This window comes from Magnolia sinica, chromosome 6 (genome assembly GCF_029962835.1).
Source record: "Magnolia sinica isolate HGM2019 chromosome 6, MsV1, whole genome shotgun sequence".
Taxonomy (NCBI): domain Eukaryota; kingdom Viridiplantae; phylum Streptophyta; class Magnoliopsida; order Magnoliales; family Magnoliaceae; genus Magnolia; species Magnolia sinica.
The window spans coordinates 46,690,958-46,713,326 of NC_080578.1; the positions used below are offsets into that span (position 1 = coordinate 46,690,958).

Below are 22,369 nucleotides of genomic sequence, written 5' to 3' on the forward strand. Positions count from 1 at the left end.
ATGTCCCATTTTGGCAAATCTGAAATGCATAATAAGAGTTCGTAAATCCTGGAGCTAGGCTGCTAGCATTGCAGCACTGCATGTGTCAAGAAATAACAATGTATCTGAGTTAAGAAACAATTCCATTTTGAGTTTAGTTTCAATCTCACTTCTTGGTACCAACTTGGATTAAGAATACTATACGCTAGAGTCCCATCTTTTTTAACCTTCAGTTTTCATTACATCTCTCGTTAGTCTGCAATAATCTTTGATTTCATTATTCTACACTAGAAAAAAAAAAAAAATTTGCGATTTTTCTAAGGATTCTTTCAATCAACAACAATATTTGTTCTAATTGGTTGCTTAAAACCTCAGAAATCACAAAATCAAATGAAAAAACAGAAATTCTACCTGCAAAAGGACTTGAAAACAGAAATGCTCATTATGGCGATCTGGTGGGCGGTTTGGAAAGAAAGAAATGACCGATGCTTCAATAACAAATCGTCTACGTAGAGTGGTGGGGGCTTCAGCCAAAAAAATGGTGTTAGAATGGGCTGCAAATGTTAACGATATTAGTAGCGCTGATCTTTCTTTTCTAGGTCGCTAGGAGTCTCCTGCCATCTCAGCAGCTTGGCTCCTTTTCTTTCTTTCTTTTGTATTGTTTTTCTCCTTTTAATGATATTCTGGTCGTTGCTTTTAAAAAATTTAAAAAAAAAAAAAAGAAAAAAAAAAAGAAAAAAGGACTTAAAACCAGAAATTTCAGATATCAATCCATACATATAAAACAATGAATTCTCCATCAAAAGCCCGCCAAATGAATCAAATCGTTTTATTTCAGAAAAGAATCTCTCAGAGAGAGCGCGAAGACTGCACTCCAATCTATTTGAGGACAGTCATCATAAGTAAAAGCAACCACACCTCAGTTCCACGTAGAGCTGACTACAATTTCCAAAAGTCTACTTTCATCCAAATTAGTATAGCCGATACCATCATGGAATATAACACAAGTGTCTTGATAGACGGAATGGTGCATGCAGGACAGAGTAATTACCTCTGAAAAATATGTGGGCTCCCAACTCTAGTGGCAGCAGTTACTTTGAGATGTGTCACACTCCTGTACATGGTGAAAAATAAAAGCAAGAGCCTATCAGTCTTGCATTCTTAGATAATTTCTTCCACAGCAATGAAGTAGGGAACCGGCTTACAAATTGAAAGACAAGAAAATGCAGCATAAATAGAACAGTTGATGCCGGAAGAACAACCATCGTATTAAATTTCAGTAAAACAGCACGAAGAACAGGGTGCTAACTGCTGGAAAACATACAGAGAGATGCTGCCAGATGTGGAAAGTTTTCATGCCATTTTCTGCAGTCCAGTTTGTAATGGCAGGCTCAGTTTAGCTACTGACGCTAATCACAAAACCCCGTAGTAAGAAATTTTGAAGGGAGGTAAGAGCTTCTGTCTTACAGGTAGAAAAACACTACTTTGAAAACACCATTGATCAAAAGCTCCAATTAACGGTTCGGGTCCCCAAAAGAAAGAAAAAAACAAAAGGAAAAGAAAAGGGAAAAACACATCAATAAATCAGCATCAAAATGGGCAAATGCAAAAATCCAGTTTAGTAAGCTTTTTATTAAGGATTGCCAAGACCATCATAGAGTTGGTGACCACTGCCTCTCTTTTTTCTTTTTTTTAATGAAAGGTAACAATATTTTATAAGAAAAGGCCAAAGAAGATCTAACAAATTACAACAACAAATGCCAATACAAAAGGGGGGGGGGGGGGGGAGCCTCTAAACATAAAGCCCAGCCTATTACATCCAACTTTGCCCTTCCAAAGGCATCCGACACAAACCTACTTCGATTTGATTATTCCTTTCCCCCTAAAGAGTCCACATACTTGCTAAAAGAGCTACCCTCCAAATCACTTGTCCTTTTTTCCCCTCCCAATTCCTCCCCCATGCGATGATAAGAGAAGGCCATCAATAGATCCCGGCATGACCTACACCACTTCGGAGGCATCAAAGAACCTTCCCCACACCTCAATTCCACCTTGATAATTTCTTTCTACCTTTTCAATTACCTTATCCCAAAGCCAAAGATGCTTTGCAAGTTTGCCTAAACTTAGAGTGAGGCTAAGATACAAGGATGGGAAAAGATCTGGAGCGACACCCGAATGTCTCCGCTAACCTTGCTATCTCCTTAGAAATATGGCCACCCAACATCTCACTTTTTAGAATGTTAACCTTCAATCCCGGCACCACTTTGAAGCATCTATCTTCCTCAAGTTATCCACCTTATCTGCATATGCGTCGTAGAATAAGGTAGTATCAATGGAAAACTAGAGATAAGAAATCTGGAACTCTGCATTCTACACCCTAAACCCAATGTTTAAATAGCGCGTAGCGTATTGCATAGCGTTCACTCCCCTGATACTTCTATTTTTTATATTAAAAATATATAAAATATATATGAAAAATAGTAAGAATAAATATGAAAAAATAAAAATAAAAATGAAAATGCCTACACAATGTATAGTGGTGACCCACATGATGGATTGAAGAGTTAGATTCTATGCCACACACACGTCACAGTGGACGCCACGCGTGTGGACCATGGCATAGAACACCACATTGGACGCCACGCATGTGGGTCATGGCATAGAACACCACAGTGGACCCCAGGCACGTGGCCCAAGTGATGGTTAGATGGGTCAAATACATGCCGGTATCCCATATCAGTATCGGTTGGCGTAATGGTGCCCTCCGATACCGATACGGATACGGGGGTGTAACGGCGATACGAGGGCGTAACGACCCGTAACGGTGCAATTTTTTTTTTTTTTTTTTTGCAAAAAATATATGAAAAAATATGGATTAAATCCGAAATATTCTAAGCATTCCAAATATGCATTCATTTATAAATTGAAACATATTTATGGTGGTGTAACGGTCTACTCTTTGGTGAGAAGTTGTATCGGACTGTCTAATGAATTTATGAACCAGATAACCTGAATTTGACTACAAAATTCATATATTTAATTTTCTAAATATATAATTTATATACTTAACAATTTGATATCATTTCTCCCAATAGTTCTTTAAAAAAATGAAATTAACTTCAGGTAAATGGCGTTGCCAATTTGGGGCTGACTTGGAGGACTAATCCATGCCCCAAATCAACCTCAAATTCATGCAATTTATTGGCATTGTCCCACTAATGAATTGGTGGACATTTATTGGATAGTGAATCATGAAAAAAAAATAATCAAAAGGCCCTATTTTAAAAAATAAGCGTCCACAAATTAACAATTAAAACTATTCAAACAATTTGATTTTGACAATATGAGTTAGCAACTACAGTTCATAATTTAATTGGTAAATTTTAAATTAATACATGTCTTGTGTACAATTTTTTAAGGGCCTGAATTAGGCGGGACTCGGATTGTGAAGTGTAGCACACGAGTTTCAAAGTTTTTTGGGCCCCACCGTGATGAATGTGTTATATCCACACCATCCATCCATTTTGCCAAATAATTTTAGGGCATGAGCCCAAAAATGAGGCAGATCCAAAGCTCAGGTGGACTGCACCATAAGAAACAACAATAATTAAACGTCCACCATTAGAAATTTAGTGAGGGCTACAAAAGTTTTAGATCAAGCTGACATGTGTGTTTTCCCTTCATCCACGTCAGTGTGACCCAATTAACAAGTTAGATGGAAAATAAACATTACAGCGGACCAGTGTAACAAAACGGTGCAAGTGCATTGTTCAGCGTGCACCGCAGAATACAAAAAAATAAAAATAAATAAATAAATAAAATAAGTGTGTAGCTGTTTCACAGCCACGCAGTCCATTCCGTTTTCGATGCCGAAAATGAAAAAGAAGAGAGAGGGAAACCAAAAAGAAAAGAGGGAAAGAAGAGAGAGAGAGAGAGAGAGAGAGAGAGAGAGAGAGAGAAGAAGAAGGAGAAGAAGAAGAATCAACAGCTGCAGCCCGAGAAGAAGAAGAGGAAGAAGAACAAGGAGGAGGAGGAGGAGGAGAAGAAAAGAAAGAAAAAAAAAAACGGTATGTTTTTTTTTCCTTTTTTTCGTATTTTCTTTAGGTCGTAACGGCCCGTTTTGACCCTGTATAGCGTAATGGTGTCGACCATTACCGTTACGTATCAGCCGATACGACCATATCGTAACGGATTCGGGACACCCTGATTACATACCACAACATGCCCCACACACATCTTTGTTATATATATATATATATATATATCCATAATAACCGGCCTCCTAAAAAAAATGAAAAAAAAAAAACATAAATTTTCAGCATAAATAAAAAGAAAAGTCGTTAAGAAAGATTAAGGGGCCAAAACATACCTTGAATAGAGATTCAGTCAATCGAAATTTGATTTTTTTGAGCTATGTGCCCGTACAGCTGTGAAAAGGGAGAAACTTGATTTTTCCGTTGTTTGGGCTTCAATACTCTTGAAAATACAACAATCAAATGTTCTTGCAAGGCCAATTCAACACTAGAAGTTACGTCTTTAAAGGGCCTTTCGATCGAGAGAATCGAAGATGTTCATGGATCGGGAGTTGTGGCAAGTGCAACAAGTGCAGCTTTGAGATAGGGCTCTCAAAAGAAAGCCCTATTTCAAAACCTTTTGACTTAAAATCTATTTCTTAAAATATGAGTCTCCCACCATATATTGAGAGGAAAAAACTCTCAGCCGTACATTTGGAGGCCCATTTCTGAATGGTTTATATTGTAGAAAAGGGTGAGTACATATTTATAGCCACTGCATTGCCACGTGTGTGAAGGATGGTCTAGATAGCTCTACATGTTGCCACGTGTGAGAAGTATGGGTCACCACCATTTTAAAACAAATTGTTAACTCACAAAATAAAATATATCTTTTATTTTAAGGAAAATGGAGTAGTGCTCTTGAGGCGTATGCAATACACGCTGCGTAGTGTACACAACAACCCCTGTAGTGTACCCTACAGGGGAAATGCACTAAGTAGCATTTGTGGTACGCTACGCTACGTAGCGTACGCTGCACGCTACACTACAACACTATTCACAACATTGAAACCCGCTAATGAGGCCCATTGATAAACATATATCCAGCATCTCACTAAGAGCTTCCACAACTACCTCGAACAAGATGGGAGAGAGTGAATCCCCCTGCCAAAGACCTCTTAAAGACTGAAGAAATTTTTAGGAGACCTGTAGACTACCAAGAAGAACTTGGCCGATCGAATATACCCTTGAATCCACTCCCCCCATTTCAACCCATAGCTAAATTGTCCCAACATATGCTTAAGATAATCCCAATCTACACAACCATATATTTTCCCAATGTCCAACTTGCAACAACGTCATTCTTTCCTTCTCTAAGACATGAGTCGATGCATTTGTTAGCAATTAATGCATTATCCAAAATTTGACTTCCAGCCCCAAATGCGCCTTAAACTTTGGATGTAACACCTGCTAGAACCGCTCAAATGGATGCCAACATTTTAGCTAAAATTTTGTTAGGGCCCCCAATAAGGCTAATAGGCTTAAAATCACTAAGACAATCAACCCCTTCTTTTTAGGAATAATTGCTACAATAGATGCATTCAACTTCGTTGATAAGTGCCCCCTTTTTGAAGAACTCAATGATAAAGCTTACCTAATCATTGGCAAACTGGAGATGAGAAATCTATATCTTCATCTGCATCTTGCATCATAGAATAGGATAGTATCATCGGTAAATTGGAGATGAAAAATCTAGAACTCCGTGTTTCACACCTTGAACCTGCTAATGAGGCCCATTGATAAACCCGCATCGATCTCAATATGAGCTTTCGCAACCACCACTAACAAGAAGGGAGAGAGTGGATCCCCTTGCCAAAGACCTCTCGAAGACTTGAATAAACAACACCCGTTTACTAACATGGAGAACTTGGCCAATTGAATACACTCTTGGATCCACTTGCCCAATTTCTACCCACAACCCAATTGTCCTAGCATATAGTCGAGAAAATGCCAATCTACATGATCATATGCTTTCACAATGTCCAACTTGCAAACAACACCCTTCTATCCTTCTCTATGACATTAGTAAACACATTCGTGAGCAATTAACACATTATCTAGAATTTGTCTTTTGGCCACAAATGCACCTTGGACTTTGGATATAACACCTGCTAGAACCACTCAAATGGATACCAGGATTTTAGCTGAAATCTTGTAAGGGCCCCTAATAAGGCTAATAGGCCTAAAATCACACCTAAAGCTTGCATGTTGTTGAACTATAATGGAGTTCCACCACTACTTCACCAACTTAGAGAAGCCTCCACTTCTAGCCATAACAACTCAAACCTAAACGACCTCAATCCCCAATCATCCTCCTCCATCTCCAAAACTATTGCACAGTGATCATATGTAAGCCTCATAAGTCCTCTTTGCCGAACAAGAGGGAACCTCTCTACCCAGATAGCCGATACCAAAAACATGTCTAATTTGGATTTAGGAGCCCTCTCTTGCCCATTTTTCCAAGTAAACATCTCCACGAGATTGTTCCTGAAAACCCAATTCAAAAAGTCTCTTATAATGTGCATAATGCGGCCTCCATTCAGTCTCTCAAAGGTAAATTTTACGACATTAAAAACTCTCCTAATGCACCATGGAAGTTGCCACCTACAACAAGAAGAGTCTAGTTCCACCCAAAACATAGATTGTTGGCAAGATCTTGCCCATATGTAGCTATGAATACCCATTTGAAGCCCGTAACCACATCCCTTAGGAGCACCGAAATAGAAAATTGACCTCCCCACCACTCCTTTCCCACACACTTGTCTCCCAAATAACCATTATTCCTCTTGCAACTCTCGTTGCATCCAAGGCCACTCAATCTTTATTCCTTCATCCCCATAAGGAATCAATAGTTTTTTTTTTATCAATCAATTGGGATTTGGTTTCCTAAAATGTGACCAACCAAGCTTTATGATATTTGCAGAAGTCTTTAATCTGATATCTCTTTTACATACACTCCAATGCCCTCAATTCCAACTGATTAGCTTCATCGATGCACCACCCTAGACCTTTTTCCTCTCTTCGCACCTCTGGAAGAAGCTCCCACTCTATAGTTTATAGAAGACCCCGGACCTGCTAACTTTCTTTGCCCTTATGAGATTTCTAAATTTGCCTCTATTTAACAGCTTAAGATTTCTCAGCTCATCACTCTTCCATAGACTGAAACAGAAGTAATGAAATCCTCTTCACAATCACTTAAGTACACTCCAACCATCATGCCGACGTGACTGTTTGTCTCCCTTATCCAATGCATGCCCAAGGCCATAGACATATGACCCGCTTCCTCCCTTGTTGTTGGACAGTTCTCACGCACAAATACCAATCCCAGTCGTTTCGCTGGTGTCGATAGTCGGTTATAGTGGTGGAATGTCTAGCGCCTCCACCAACATCCTGCCGCTGGAGAACGCCTCCGACATGAATAGATCTTCATTCTTCTTCCCATCTAGATTGATTTCCTAATGCATGGGTATTTTCACACAGGGCTCGAGTGGGGTGGCCTGTGGGATGTGGGGGCACATTCGAGGTGGGCAGCTTGCGGAACCCATGGATTTGGGGCCCATGTGAGGCGGAACCCATATGATTTTGGCCCATGAGGGGGTAGAACTAATGGATTTGGAGCCCACGAGGAGGATTCGACTGAGGACCTAACCCATGGATGTGGGGCCTAGGCTATGAGATAAAGGGATTAATTTGACATGCTCTATCAGTTCGAGCTTTTAGAGAAAGTGGTTAATTGTCCTGCATCAAATTGGTATCAGAGCGGGAGGTCTCGTGTTCGAGACTCCTCACCAGGAGTGATTAATGCAGGGGCGGTTTTACACTGGGCTCCAGTGGGGTGGGCTTGTAGGATGCGGGAGCACACTTAGGGTGGGTGGCCCGCAAAACCCATGGATTTAGGGCCCGTGTGAGGCAGGTGGCTCGTGTGAGGCGGAACCCATGTGATTTGGGGTCCACGAGGAGGTGAAACCCATGGATTCGAGGCCCACGAGGGTTCGACCGAGGACCTAGCCCATGAATATGGGGCCTGGGCTATGAGATAAATGGATTAATTCACCATGTTCTATCAGTTAGAGCTTTTAGAGCAAGTGGATAATTGTCCTGTATCATTTCCCCTTCTCATGCCACCAGAACTAGGGCCATCTCCACCATATCTCCTTCATGCAATGCATTGCCACCCCCCTTCCCCTCTCCAAATATGAGAAGCCCAACTCTATCCGAAGTCATCTCATGTTGTTGATTGTCTCCTCAGGATGCCACAGGAGAGTGGAGACTTTGTTGTAAGGGCATTGTTACACCGGGCTCGAGTGGGGTTGCCTATGGGCTGCGGGGGCACGCTCGGGGTGGGTGGCCCGTGTGAGGTGGGTGGCTGATGTGAGATGGAGCACATGTGATTTGGGGCCCACGATAGGGCAGAACCCATGGATTTGGGGACCCACTAGGAGGGTTCAACTAAGGACCTAACCTATGGATGTAGAGCCTAGGCTATGAGATGAAGGGATTAATTCATCATGATCTATCAATTCGAGCTTTTACAACAAGTGGTTAATTGTCCTGCATCAGCCAACTCCAACCCTTAAACTAGTCCCCGCTTTGCCACTCCACGCCCATTGCCTTGAGTTGAAAAGAGGAATAAACTACTATTGCAAATAGATGGGATGGTCACTCACGCGTGCGATGACTTAAGGACTTGGCCACTCGAGCATCTTGCTTATAAGACTTTGCACAAATAGAGGGATCCTCATGTGCAAGACGGTTAGAACACTTCGCATGTGGAAAATGATGGACTTGCAAGACAATTGAAATAGTCACTATCAAGGAAACATGACTGCCCCTCTAGGACAAGCACTCAACTACCCCCTTTGTTGCAACCTACATAACACACATAGCCCAAGCTTCCCTTGCAACCTCGCCAAACCGAACATGTGGCCACCTCTCCTTGATTGTTCCTAGACGCATCACACAAAATAAGTGTGTGATCAATAGATTGGAGTTGAGAGAATCACCTCCGGTCTTGCAAGATCAAAGCCTCTCACAAGACCCAAGGTCTCTTGGGGGTCAAGAAACTCAAGCTTTCAACCACAATGATGAATAGAAGAAGGGATAGTGGGTCCTCTTGTTGAAGACCTCTAGAATTAGAAAGAAGCCCTGCGAGGAACCATTGATCAAAATTGAAAAGGATGTCATATTGATGCATTCCTGTATCCAAGTCATCTATTTCTTCTTTGGAGATAGCATGGCAAAAACTCCCACCATCGTGATCATGAGCTTTTTCGGTTTTTCCATTATCTACTTTACATTGCATCCCAGCTTCCTTGCTCCTCCTTATGGAGTCGATGGTCTCATTTGCCACTAAGATGCCATATAGAATTTGCATCTTCTTAACGAAAGCCCCATAAAAAAGAGAAATGACTATCTAAGATCCCCCCTTAACCTCACTAATAGATTTTTCGCTAAGATCTTGTAGACCCCACCAATCAAATTTAACAACCTAAAGCCCCTTTGATCTGGAGCATTCTCAATCTTAGGTATAAGGGTGATGAAGGTCACACTAAGACCCTTACTCAAAATCAACCGATCGTGAAATTCTCTCATAAAGCATATGGTATCTCCTTTGATAATCTACCAATGAACTTGGAAAGAAAGCAATGAAAAAAGCCATCCAAGCCCAAAGCCTCAGTCACCATAAGTCATCTTTTTGTGTAAAGGCTGCAATAAGAACTCACATTTTCATCTCTAACTCAGGCAAGATCCTCTAACAAGGTATCATGGACACATTTTATGGATATGGTTCAACTTTCGTCTCCCATTCATGATCTTCTAAAAACTCACAACAGGACTGAATCTAATTCAGCAGTCTCTACTCTTTGTTCCTAGAGATTAAAAGACAATGGTTTCATGGAATATTAGAAGCTATAATCTTCTAATGTGCCATTGTAACACCCTGTACTTTTCAATTCTCGGGTGTTACCATGTAACCTAACTTAGGATGAATATAGACCAGCTTAAGCGAAGATTCACGTGCTTTCAATCTAAATCCGACTATTGAAAGTAGTTCCCATTCACTTACTAAGCTACCCATCCAATATTTCTCAAGGAGGACCACCACATCATTAGAAAAGCCTATTCTTAGGACTTCAATTTCATTGATAAACAAATCTAACCGACCATCCCAGATAACAAGATCCACCGTTTATTGTGTCCACCATGCCCTACTGATCCAATCATCACCTAATCATAGAATTTGACCACCTGGTTATGAAAAACAACTCCTAAGAACCCATCTAGATACGAGAAACTCTAATAGCCATTGATGGTCAGATCTGAATGCAATCTAGTCATTGGACCGACGAGAACCCAAAATCAAATGCCAAGACCTAAAAGTATGGCCCACATGAATCTTTGATCAGCGACACATATGATCCCCTGCCCTAACCTGCCTTACTAAACGAATGGGCGGATCAGATTTACTAAAATACCTCTGTGCGTCCTACGAACCACTACTCAAACATGAAACCATCAAGTATGGCCCACCTAAGCAGTGACTCTACCGAATCTTTGGTCTAATGCCCTATGGGGACTATTTAAATTGAATGGACGGAATGGATTTCCCACAAACATCACTGTGGACCCCACCCTAGAGGTGTGTGCACCAACGGTGCATTAGACCGGGGAAACTGGTCAAACCGGGTTTGACCTGTGCCTAGCCGAAAGAGGCAAAGGCCTCTTCCACTTTTCTCCCGCCAGTGCCGTTTTAAATGGACAATGTTCGTTTTGATCCCACTGTGGCCCACCATCATGATTCTTCTGGACGATCTAATCCGTCCATCGTGTGCACAGTGTAGGTCCGACCAAAACCTATCCCTTTCTACATGTTGGCGCACGTGTGCATGCACACGATCTTCGACCCAAACAAGGTTTGCGCTCGGTTGTTTTCCGAAAGCAAAAGTTCCCGCTTCTCCCTGCCACGTTGGCGATCCGTGTGAGGGAGATCCGTGCAACCTCAGCCTTCCATTTGGTTGGATCTTAACCGTCCTAGCTAGGGCTTCTCTCCCAGTAGAAAACGGCAAAAACAACGGACGGTTTCTACATTACCAGCTGTATCGGGAAGTTGTTGCGAAATAAAGTAATCCCAACCATTTAGTTTTGATCCTATGGGGATCTAGGGTTTTCTATAAGAAGAGGAGGATCGAGCAGCAGCAGTCCTCCATCTCTTACAACAGCCTGAAAGAAAATCAGCCTATTTGTTCTCCCTCCAAACCCATTGAGAAAATGTCCTCGAAACTTCGATTTCCTACATCCGCAAGCCCCGTTGCATCCCTAGGGACCATCCCATGCTGTCGGATTGAAGGAGGAGCAGTGGGAGGAAATCCGCCATTAGTACCTGTGTCTTCTTCCCCGCCATTCTACTGCACTAGGTCGTCGCAGTTCGAGTCCGTTTAGACCCAGTTATGTTTGGACTCGCTATTGGACGTCCTTGGAGAAGAAAGAAAGAGAAGAAAGGGAAGGAGAAAGAAAGAAGAAGAAATAGACAGAAGGAGAAGAGAAGGTTCGGCCATCCATCTGTTGCTATTGCAACAAGTCGAGTTAACTCGTCTCCTCTCACAGAAGCTGACTCAATAATCACCGAGTCCTTGTTGGCTCTGGAAGTCGAACTTCAGTCTCGACTCACTAGCAACCATGGGTCCTTAAGCCAGGTTGTGAATGAAGCCGAATTCCGTCAGCAAGTCTCCACCGCGTCGAGTTAGTGAGGCAACTCGGTCCGAGTTGGGACTAGTTCGAGTGCTACTGGAGTTCTAGTAGGAAGAGAGAGAGTGAGAGAAAAGAGGAAGAACGGAAGGAAGAAAAAAGAAAGAAAGAGGGAGAAGGAGAGAAACGAGAGAGAGAGGGAGGAGACCGAGTCAACTCGGCTGGAATCGAGTCCAACTGGGTCGGGTTATGCTTGGTCTTGGTCCAGGCCTGGCTAGAGTTCCAGCAAGGGGGGAGAGAGAGAGAGAGAGAGAGAGAGAGAGAGAGAGAGAGAGAGAGAGTGAAGGTTGAGTAAACTCGCTACCATGTTGCTGGTTACCGAGTCTAGATCAAGCCCAAGTTCGAGATGGGTTCTAGGTTGCCAATTGGGTGGCTAAACGAGTAAAGAATAAGAGGAAGATAAAGTTGGAGGGAGAAAAGCATAGAGAGAAGAGGAGAGGGTAAAGGGAACTCGGCTTTCGTCAAGTGAGTTGGGGGCTTGACTCGCTACCGAGTCATGGGTCAAGCCTAGAATTGAGTCAAGCGTGTCTAGTGTCCACTTCTGGACTTCCAGAAGATGGGGAGGAAATAGGATGAAGAAGGGAAGAAAAAAATGAAGAGAGACGAATTGCGATCAAATCACAATCATGTTGACTCGGTTGAGTCATACGTGGGTTGTCAATTCGAATCGAGGTCGAGTCAAGTTATAAATCGGATTGACGTAGTTGATTGAGGATTCAAATCTAAGGGCACGCACACTTCCTAGCAACATTGTAAGAGACTCAAAATATAAGGTGATGAATCTTTCCCCTTGAGCTTTCCTTTTCCATGTTAGCGTGAGTAATAGTTTAGCTTTTATTTCAGTTGATAATTATCTCTAATTCATGATTACTTGTGTTAGTTACTGAATCTGATTATTAAAACTATATGCTTAACTTTTATCTCGTATGAACATCTATATGTTGTACTTGTATATCTTTCCATGCTTGTGAATTGCTTGTGAAACTCGAATTGCTACATCTATCAGTGGAAAACTCCACTTATATATGTACATCCAGACTTGGGATGTAACTTAATTGATCGTGATTATAATGGACCCTCACCTAGTGGCTACTTTGATTGATGGATTAAATGAAACGTTGATATGGGCTTACCATCCATGGATTGTTGTGCCTATGTGTTTTTTTTTTTCTAATCGATATTTGCCATTGCGGCCCTGATTATTGCATATTTTCCCTAAGCGGCTTGATGGATTATTTTGTGTGACCATGCGATGGCAAATCCCACTTGTTAGATTGTGATTGGTCACTGGTTGAAGAGGATGCCATTAAACATCCTAATGATGGAGTCTCATAAGCCGGTGATGGTGGAATGAGACATTATGCCTGAGCTGTCGGCCTATGCTGGGTGACGAGCCCCTCATAATGACCTTTGAGCTTTCCTAAATCGGTTGTTTACAAATTGAAATAATAATGGCTGGGATTAATCATGCATTCATGGCACTTGCATTCTGAATGGATTGACTGTTTAAAAGGTTCATTTTCTTATTTTGGATGAGTCGACTATTTGAAAGGCCCATCCCTATGCATGAATGAGTCGACTGTTTGAAAGGCCCATTCATTGCTTAAGTGAGCCGACTGTTTGAAAGGCCCATTATCTTACTTGAGTGGGTCGACTGTTTAAAAGACTCATTCATTGCTTAAGTAAGCCGACTGTTTGAAAGGCCCACTATCGTACTTGAGCGGGTCAACTGTTTGAAAGACCTTTTCCTTTGCAAGTTAAATGAGTTGACTGTTTGAAAGACCCATTCTCTTGCCCGAATGTACTGACTGTTTGAAAAGTTCATTTCCCTATTAGGGATGAGCTGACTGTTTGAATGGCCCATCCTCATGCATGAGTGAGCCGACTGTTTGAAAGGCCCACTATCTTACTTGAGCGGGTCAACTGTTTGAAAGATCCGTTCCTTTGCAAGTTGAATGAGTGGACTATTTGAAAGACTCATTCTCTCGCCTGAATGGACTGACTGTTTGAATGAGCTGACTGTTTGAAAGGCACATTCTTGCTTAAGTGAGCCAATTGTTTAAAAGGCCCGCTATTTTACTTGAGCGGGTCGACTGTTTGAAAGACTCGTTCCCTTGTAAGTTGAATGAGTTGGCTGTTTGAAAGGCCCATTCTCTTACATGAATGGACTAACTGTTTGAAAGATCCATTCATTTGGCCAACTGGATGTGCATTCCCAGTTGATGTGCATTCATGCATCCATGCACTTAACTAAGATCGCATCATGGATTGTTTTGGATGTTTTCTTGTTTAAAACTATGCTTAACTAATGCGGCAATGTGTAATCTTGAGGGGAATTCACACTGAGCTGGCCACTCATCCATCAAATATATAACTGTACAGGTAGCGCAGGTAGTCTATATGATAATCATGTTCAGGTTGATGAGTAGGTTGATGAGTAGGGTACAAAGTCTATTCAAGAGTTGCTACGTGATCTTGCAATTCAAGACCAGTTGCAATTTATCTTCTTCCATGTATTAAATCAATTCTTTTTGTAATTTTGATTAATGAGACATTGGTTTGTATAAGCCTTCGGGTATCCACTGGAATAATTGAATTTATGCATTTGGATTCCCTTTTATGCTTGACTTGTTCTATTCCGCTAAACTGCAAACTCTGAGAAAGAAAAAGAAATATATATATATATATATGAAATTTGGCTACCTTTAAAGATTAACACTCAGGTTTTCGAAAAATGAGTCGTATACTCGGGTTTCGAAGATCGGGGCGTTACAATCATGAAATTCCATTTGCATGAGAGTAGAGCACAAGTTGTAATCATGAATCCCACCTATGTTAGTAAAATGGTCAATTGTATAAATAGATAAATGATGCCACACAGAGATCTACTGAATCACATTTGGAAGGAGATCCTATCCATCTAGGACTAACACCCATGTTTATACCATACACATGGCATGTGTATTATGATCCAAACATTCATCAAAGGCCCCATAAATGAACTAAAGAAAAAACATTAAAAATAAAAATGCATTGATGATCCCAGACATGTAAAAAAAGGTTGTACAAAAAAATCACTGGTCAGATTTTAGTGATTTGGCGCACCACTTTTTAAATGGTTGTGTTAGTTTGATCACTATGACGTTTGCCCAATGCCACACTCATGGTTCTCCACAATGAATGGATGGTGCATATCACCATAATCAAATGACACATATATGGTACAAAAAGTACAAGGACAAAAGACTGGATCTCTTGCCATCATATTCATTGCAATGACAGCTAATCATCTCAATCTCCAAGGAACATTTCTAAGGGTCTAGCATTTCCTAGCATTTCTAAGGGTCGGGCATTTCCTACTCATTGTATTCAATACAAAAATTGCATTCAACATATTTTATGATTTCTTAAGGTACAATCATTTTCACCTGAAGGACAGGACTAAATCCCACAATATACAAAAAGAAGAAATCACATGCACGATATATTAAAGCATTACTAGAACAGTTCATTGACACAATGACTTAGGATCTCTTTTTAAGCATTTAGAAAACCCATCTCATCAACACTAACAATCACTTTAAATTACCTTTAGTTCGAAGACATCCCTATTTAAGAATGCTAAGTCGGTAATTAAAAGTCAGCATCCACAAGATATTCAATAACCGATATAACTCGGATCTCCAACATACTCAGCGATTTGCTCGAGGCGCACTTTGAACAGTGCATGGCTATCAGCATCCCGAATAACCCCCATCTCTTTCTCCATATCCCTCTCCATCAAGGTCCCATAAACGCCCTTGTGCTTCCCAGACAGAACAAGAACTGGGCCCCCACGCTTTGGAAGAGCTGTCTCCAGCATCTCCTGCTCAATACCTTGGATCAGTTCCCTGCTCTCGTCCATGGATATGTCACATGTTGTTGGTCCCACGACATCCATAACCTCGCCCTTCTTCAAGTACAGCTTCCCCCCTTTAAAATCCTTGCTAATTATCCTAACTCGAATGTGGCTGGTGAGCCAAGAAAATGGGGCCTGGTCATCTTCCCTACGGCCACTACTATCTCTACTACTCAACTTTGGCACCTTATCATCACGTTTTGATTCATCCACTCTCCTTCTATCCTTCTTTTCTCTATACCCACAATTCAAAGAATCCCTTCTCTCATCGTTTTTCTTGTCATGAATCTTTAATTCTTGCAATCTCCTCAAGCACTTCTCTTCTTCCACTGAACCCAACTCTGCAACCTGCTTTAAACCGACACTGACTTCCTCTCCACTCTTCGAGAGCTTCAAAACCACTTTTGAAGATTCGGAATCACTCCCCGGCATCTCCACCACCTTCCCCTTCAAACCCACATGCCGACCATCAACAACCCTCACAACCTTCCCGACAAAGACTCCCTTTGGCTCCCTCGGCACGAGCTTCTCATCGATCCCAACAACATGCCGGGTCCGCCCATCCGGCCCTTTGGGCGCTACGAGGGGGGGTTCCGGCGGGCGCCCATCACCCCGCTTCCGCTTTGTATCATGAAATTCAGGCACAAACCCCAGCCCTTCCGTCCCGGCACGCCGCACGTACTGCACAACCTTCACATCGTCTTTAGAGTTCCGTCCGATGCCCTTTCCTTCTTTCCATCCATAACCGGCAAGAAGCGCCGTGCCAAATCCCTCGACAGGGACATCATCAAACTCGGCAAAGCCACGGTCATCAGGCATATTCTCCATATCCGCCTTGTATTTCTGGAGAACAATGTCCTCGACGGAATTGGGTGCGTTGGAGTCGATGTGATCGGTGGGTTTCTTGTCGGTAATTTCTTCCTTGCTTCTGAGATTCAAGCCGTAGGAGACATTGGATTGGGCAGCGGGGTCAGCGATGGAGGGGTCTTCAAGCTCGAATCGGAGATCGGCGTCGGCAGTGGAGTCGGGGACAAGGTTTCGCATCTTCTTGAGGGGATTGAAGGTATTGGGCTTAGGAGGGATGATGATGTCGGGATTGGGGGCCGCTAGGGTTTTGGAGGAGTCGAATTCGGTGAGGTATTCGCGGTGGGATTGGGGATCATCGGATTTCTCTTGGTGGAAGCTGTTGGAAGGTTTTGAAGATATTGAGGGCTTGGGCTTCGAAGGGATTGAGAATGAGAGTTTCATGGCTCTCTCTCTCTCTCTCTCTCTCTCTCTCTCTCTCTCAAAGAAAGAGGAAAAAAGAGAAGCTCTGGGGACGGGGATTGGGAACTAGTAGGGCAGAAAGAAACTAAACCCTAAAAATCTCTCTCTCAGTGTGTGTTGAGGCAGGAAGAGAAAGGAGGGGGTCGGCTTCGGATGCGCCGACGGGGATGGACGCGAATTTCATGCGAAAGCCTTTCGCAGGAAGTTCCTGGAAACTTAGGTGGGCCATCGTGATGTTTTTGAGAAATCCAGCCCGTCGATCCAATTTTTGAGATCATTTTACGACATGTGGCCAAAAAAATAACCGGATGCAATGCTCAAGTGGGCCGAAAACGTGACGACTAAAAGTCCACAGTTAAAATACTTGTGGGGCCACGGATGTTTTGAATCATGTTAATATTTGTGTTTTCTGTTCATCCCAGTGTAAATGACGTTATCAACGGTATAAATGGCACGCAAACATCCTGTTGACTCAGAGAGGTTTTAACGGTGGGAATTTCAATACCCGCCGAATTTCAATACCTACCATCTCCTTTCGTGCGGCCCATTTTAGTCGTTGAACCTATTCACTTTTTATCTCAAGTTCTAAAATTAAATTTAAAAAACGATAAATTGAGTGGATTTTCTTACCATCATCACGGTTGGGCTACACAAGTTTCCAGCGCAGGAACTGAATGCAAAAGGCTTTATAGGGAAATCCGCGTCAGGATTGCCTGCCAAGGAAACGGATTGGCTACCCCCGCCAATAGCTTATGGTCGGTGTTTTATGGGCCCCACTATGATGTATGTGTTTCATCCATGCCGTCCATCTATTTTTTTAGATCATTTTATTGTATAAGACAAAAACTGAGGTATATCCCTATCTCAAGAGGACACACTGTTGAATGAGCTTCAACTATTAAAAACTTTTTGAGGGCCATAAAAGTTTTGAATCAAGCTTATCTTTGTTTTTTATCCTTCATCTGGGTCTGTATCACCTAATTAACATATTGGATGTGAAATAAACAGTACAGTGGTCCTTAGGAGGATTTTAATGGTGGATATCCAATCACTATTGTTTTCCTGTGGTGTGGTCCACCTGAGATTTATATTCCTATCATTTTTTGGTATCAACCCCTAAAATGATCTATAAAAATGGATGAATGGCATGGATGAATCACATAGATTATGGTAAGGCCCATAGAGACCGACCACCAGCCACGGGCCGGTGGCAGGGGGTAGCCCATCCGTTCTTTGGCAGCGAGTTCCTATCCCGAGAAGCTTGGTGGGCCCGCCGCGTTGTTCGTGAGAAATCCACGAGCGCAAAAATGAGACAGACGGGAAACTGTGGGCAGGGAAACGCTTACCGTTGAACGTTTCAACGGTGGACGTTCAATCCTCACTGTTTAGTGTTGTGCAGCCCACTTTAGAGTTGGATATGCCTACTCTCGGGATCATGTCAAAGGATGGATATGGTGGATTTCTCATAAATATCACAGTAGGCCCAAACTAGCTTTTGAGACAGGAAGTTCAGGCAATCCACGTTCCGCGTCCCCGACCTCGGCAGCGACACCTTCGGTAGCCAGCTCGCTAGCTTTGTGGCCCACCACGATGTATACGTCTTATCCATGTCGTTCATCCATTTTTGCGGCTTATTTTAAGACATAAGCCCAAAAATAAGGCAGATTCAATCTCAGGTGGTCCATATCACATGAAACAATATTGATTCAACGCTCATCATTAAAAACATCCCAGAGCCCGTTGTTTATTTGCGATCAGACTGGTTGATTAGGTCATATGTACTTGCATTAACAGAAAACATAGATCTTAGAAACTTTCTAATAGTGGGTGTTCACCGTCACTTATTTTTTATAGTGTGTCCACGTGAGATTTGGATATGTTGATGCAGTTTTCTAGTTAGTCTTTCCTAGGCCTCCGTGAACCCGAATGGACAAAGGAGACCCTGACTTGTACAGGGGACCTTCCGATGCCTAAGTTAGATAGGGAATTTGGGTCTAATTGAGCAAAGGGTTTTAGGCTAGAGATTATGCGTACCTTTCACCATTAGAGGGACTCCTATTTATAAGTGAGGGGAGGCAGTGACTATGGGTGCACACGGGTTAGTTCGGTCCGATTCTGGGGTGAAATTGGAACCGAATTGTTCTTAACGGTTCTAGGATTTTTGGAACTGGAACCGGACCGTTAGCACCCTAGAACCGAACCGTTAAAATCGATTCGGTTCTAGATCGGTTCCACAGTTTTGGGCTTTTTATAATTTTGTCCAATTGCGAGAGAGAGAGAGAGGGGAGCAGTGAGAGAGAAAGAGAGAGAGGATTAGTGAGAGAGAGAGAGAGAGGACCTGCGAGAGAGATGGGCAGCCATAGCAGGTACTTAAGGTATTAGGTTTTTTTTTTTTTTTTTGAATAGTTTGGTTCCTGGTTCGATTCTGCAGTTCGGATCTACGGATCGATTCACGGTTCGGTTCTACATACCCCCAAACCGAGAACCAAACCGATGTAATCAGTTCTTTGATTTTTGGAACCGGAACTGAAATCGGTGCACTCTAGAACCAGACCAAATCGGACCGGTTCCAGTTCGGTTCCACAATTCTACCGGTTCGATGTGCACCCCTAGCGGTGACGCAGAGGGGATCTCCCTGTTTGGTAGGGTGTGTTGTAGTAGGATTTGGATCCTATACACATCGCGAGGATCTTCCAAGATTCTTGGCTAGGATCTCGGGCAGACTCGTACTGTGGTCGATTCCCTAGATCCTTAGCTAGGATCCTGGGTAGACACCATTGGGATTAGGTCGGAACTAGTAGAAGAAAGGTTGTGCCGACTTGGAGTTATGCCAACCTGAGTCCTTTGGTGAACAACAATCGAGTTCCTTTTGGCATAGGGTCGACCAGGGGTTCTTTTGTCCTACTAACGAGTTGATCGGGCTCGACCTAATCTCCAACTCTGTCTGGGGCCAAAGGTCGAACCTTTTAGTCATATTTGTTGTTGTCCGACCTGGTGAAGTGTACAAAGTCCCTACCTAACCTTATATCTTTGGTTGGCCCATTCTCCCTATAACAATAAGCCCCCTACTTCCGAGCTTGCGAAGCGGGCCCAAGAAGTAGGCGGGTTGATGTAGGTCAGGTCAGATTTTTCCTGTTATTAATGTGTGATAAAGCAGCATGTTGAGGAAATGAGGTGTATCTATAATCATGATACGTTGCTTTTGAGGTGGCACGTTGTGGCTCAAGGTTATGTACGCTGTCAAGACGCCCATTCAGCACTCGGCGTATGGGATAGTGACGCGTGGCCTGTCCTCGGTCGCAGAGCTATGCAGCGAGCGGTTGTGCTCCACGTGTCTAAGAGGGAATGTCGAGGAGCCATTTTTTTTGCGCATTGAATGTGAGCATTAAGTGCTCGTACGGGCGGGCCTACTATAAAAGGGGATGCCCTAGTATCGTCCAGGGCTATTTGCCTCCCTTTTCCTTTTGCTTCTTTTGTTGTGTTCGTCATCCTTCTCCGTCGTAGCCAATTTTTGATGAGATTTCAAGATCTCCTCCTTGATGAGCCTCACATTCATTTTTGTACTCCCCTCCCCTCCTTTGTCTCTTTTTCTTCTTTGGGATTTCAATTTCTAGTGGTTTTCTTGCCTGGAGAACATGTCTGCATCGCTTGACTAGTAGGAAGAGGCGTTCCGAGGTGGTGATGGTGCAGCAAATGAACTTCGCCCTATGTCGAACCCACCATCACCGTTGGTGGCGATGAACGACAGGGATTTCCAGGCATCCCATGAGTCGCGGATGGCAGATCGGTCCTCAGTTGAGCGACTAGAAGATGTAGGGGGGTTTCCTTAGTGATTGAAGAAATCAATGGGTCTTCGTCAGAGGAAGAGGAGAAAGGGCCGTTATGGTCCTTGTTGATAGAGGCCGACCTTACGTGGATCAGGTCGGGGTATCATATATCCGAGTCTATGGTACTCCAAGCTCCCACGCCGGGCGAGCTCCCCACCGACCCTGTAATGGAGAGGTGGCCATTTTTCAAGTCGCCCTCCAATACGGGTTGAGGCTTCCCCTGCAGCCCATCGTTAGGAAAGTTCTCGCATATTTGGGGTTAGCTCCCGGGCAGCTGATCCCTAACGCCTGGAGGGAATTGGTGGGGGTATTCATGCTTTAGTCTGAGCTCGACCAACCCGAGTTGACCGTGAATGAGTTTCTCCACTTGTACTAGGTAAAATCCAACCCTTTTCACGAGGGTTGGTACTATTTTTCCGCTTGGCTGAGGACTGGGTAAGGCCTTAATCACAAAAGTCCTTACCTCAAATAAGAATTGGAAGGGAAAGTGGTTTTGGGCGTCAGGAGATTGGGAGTCTCCAGGAATTTTCGGGTTGCACTCTTGGGTCTCGACCTCCTTCTCTAAGCCAGGTTGGTATATCTGAACTGCTTCTCCTTTTTCTTTTCTTTTTTTTTGCTTCATTTTCTGACTGTGGTCATTGTTGGCAGTTTTACCTAAGTATCCTGTAGGGGTGAGCAGGGAAGTTCATGCTCACATTGCTGAGGTGAGATTGATAGACACCGAGCTAAGGTCTTAGAGGCATCTCATCACACCCGAGCTGCTTCTCAAGTTAGGTCTTGTTCTATCCATAGCAGGTATAATGTCAAGGAGTAGTTGAAGGATCATCTCATTCTCACGTGTTGGCTAATCATTCCTTTTTGTTGTGTAGGGATGCCTGAGCAGAGGAGCCACAAACGCAGAGCCCCCTCCCTGGCTGAGGTCACTCAGAAGATGTAGAAACCGACCTCAAAGAAGAAGGGGGCGCCTGGCCCATCATCTTCCACTGATCGAGAAGTTGCGGATGCCGTCCTGACCATGATTTCTACTGTCTTTGTCTCTCGGGTGGTGGGGGTTGTGATAGGGGTGACCCTTGTTTCTGAAGGTCAGTCGTCTAAGGCACAGGGTGCCATGGAGATTAAGGCTTCGCCTTAAGTTCAAGGTCGAGCTGACGGGGGTGAGGGGTTGTCCAGGTCGGTACGTACCTCTATAAAGGGCCTTCTACCCTGGGTGGAATGGCACATTCCAGATGTCGAGTTCACCAGGATAATGGATATGCCTCCAGACGACGTCATGGGGCAGTTGGCAAAACTTTTCCTTAGGGTAAGTTTTCTTTCGTAATTTTTTTCGTCGTTTAGTGGTTTTCGTGTTCTTCTAATATGAGTTTAGTTTTAGTTTGCCCCTTCTCTCCTTAACGTCTGTCGCGAAATATTGCGTTGCAAGGCTGAGTATAAGGAGGCCGAGGTAGCATTGTTGCAGAAGGGCGTCAAGCCTAAGCAGCTTTGCTCCAAGAATGTCGTTCTTAGGTCTCAGGCGAAGGGGGTGAATGCCGCTCTGAAGGCTCAGGTGAAAGGGACGCTGACTGAGTTGGAGGTGTCCGAGA

The 22,369-nt window shown here is 43.3% G+C and overlaps 1 protein-coding gene across 6 annotated transcripts; it reads right to left on the minus strand.

The window, feature by feature from the left end:
- Positions 1-847: 847 nt before the first annotated feature.
- Positions 848-17,157, minus strand: LOC131248735 (protein MOS2-like). 6 transcript variants are annotated; one of them, XM_058249172.1, is made up of 3 exons: positions 15,491-17,156; positions 2,169-2,279; positions 848-1,093 (listed from the first exon to the last, which is right to left on the minus strand). In XM_058249172.1, exons 1-2 carry the CDS (start codon positions 16,942-16,944, stop codon positions 2,276-2,278), a joined length of 1,458 nt encoding a protein of 485 aa, XP_058105155.1. In that variant the 5' UTR covers positions 16,945-17,156; the 3' UTR covers positions 848-1,093; positions 2,169-2,275. The 6 variants fall into 6 exon arrangements, with proteins under 6 accessions (XP_058105155.1, XP_058105152.1, XP_058105149.1 ...); XM_058249169.1 differs by having other exon boundaries at positions 15,388-17,156; XM_058249166.1 differs by lacking the exon at positions 2,169-2,279 and having other exon boundaries at positions 15,491-17,157.
- Between the last annotated feature and the right edge of the window lie 5,212 nt (positions 17,158-22,369).

What these genes read in the sequence shown, in the direction of transcription:
- LOC131248735 (XM_058249166.1), bottom strand. Translation starts at nt 16,944, where the DNA reads ATGAAACTCTCATTCTCAATCCCTTCGAAGCCCAAGCCCTCAATATCT. An exon ending in CGCCTCGAGCAAATCGCTGA is followed by an intron (nt 1,094 to 15,490) that starts GTATGTTGGAGA and finishes CACCATGTACAG; the next exon opens with GAGTGTGACACATCTCAAAG.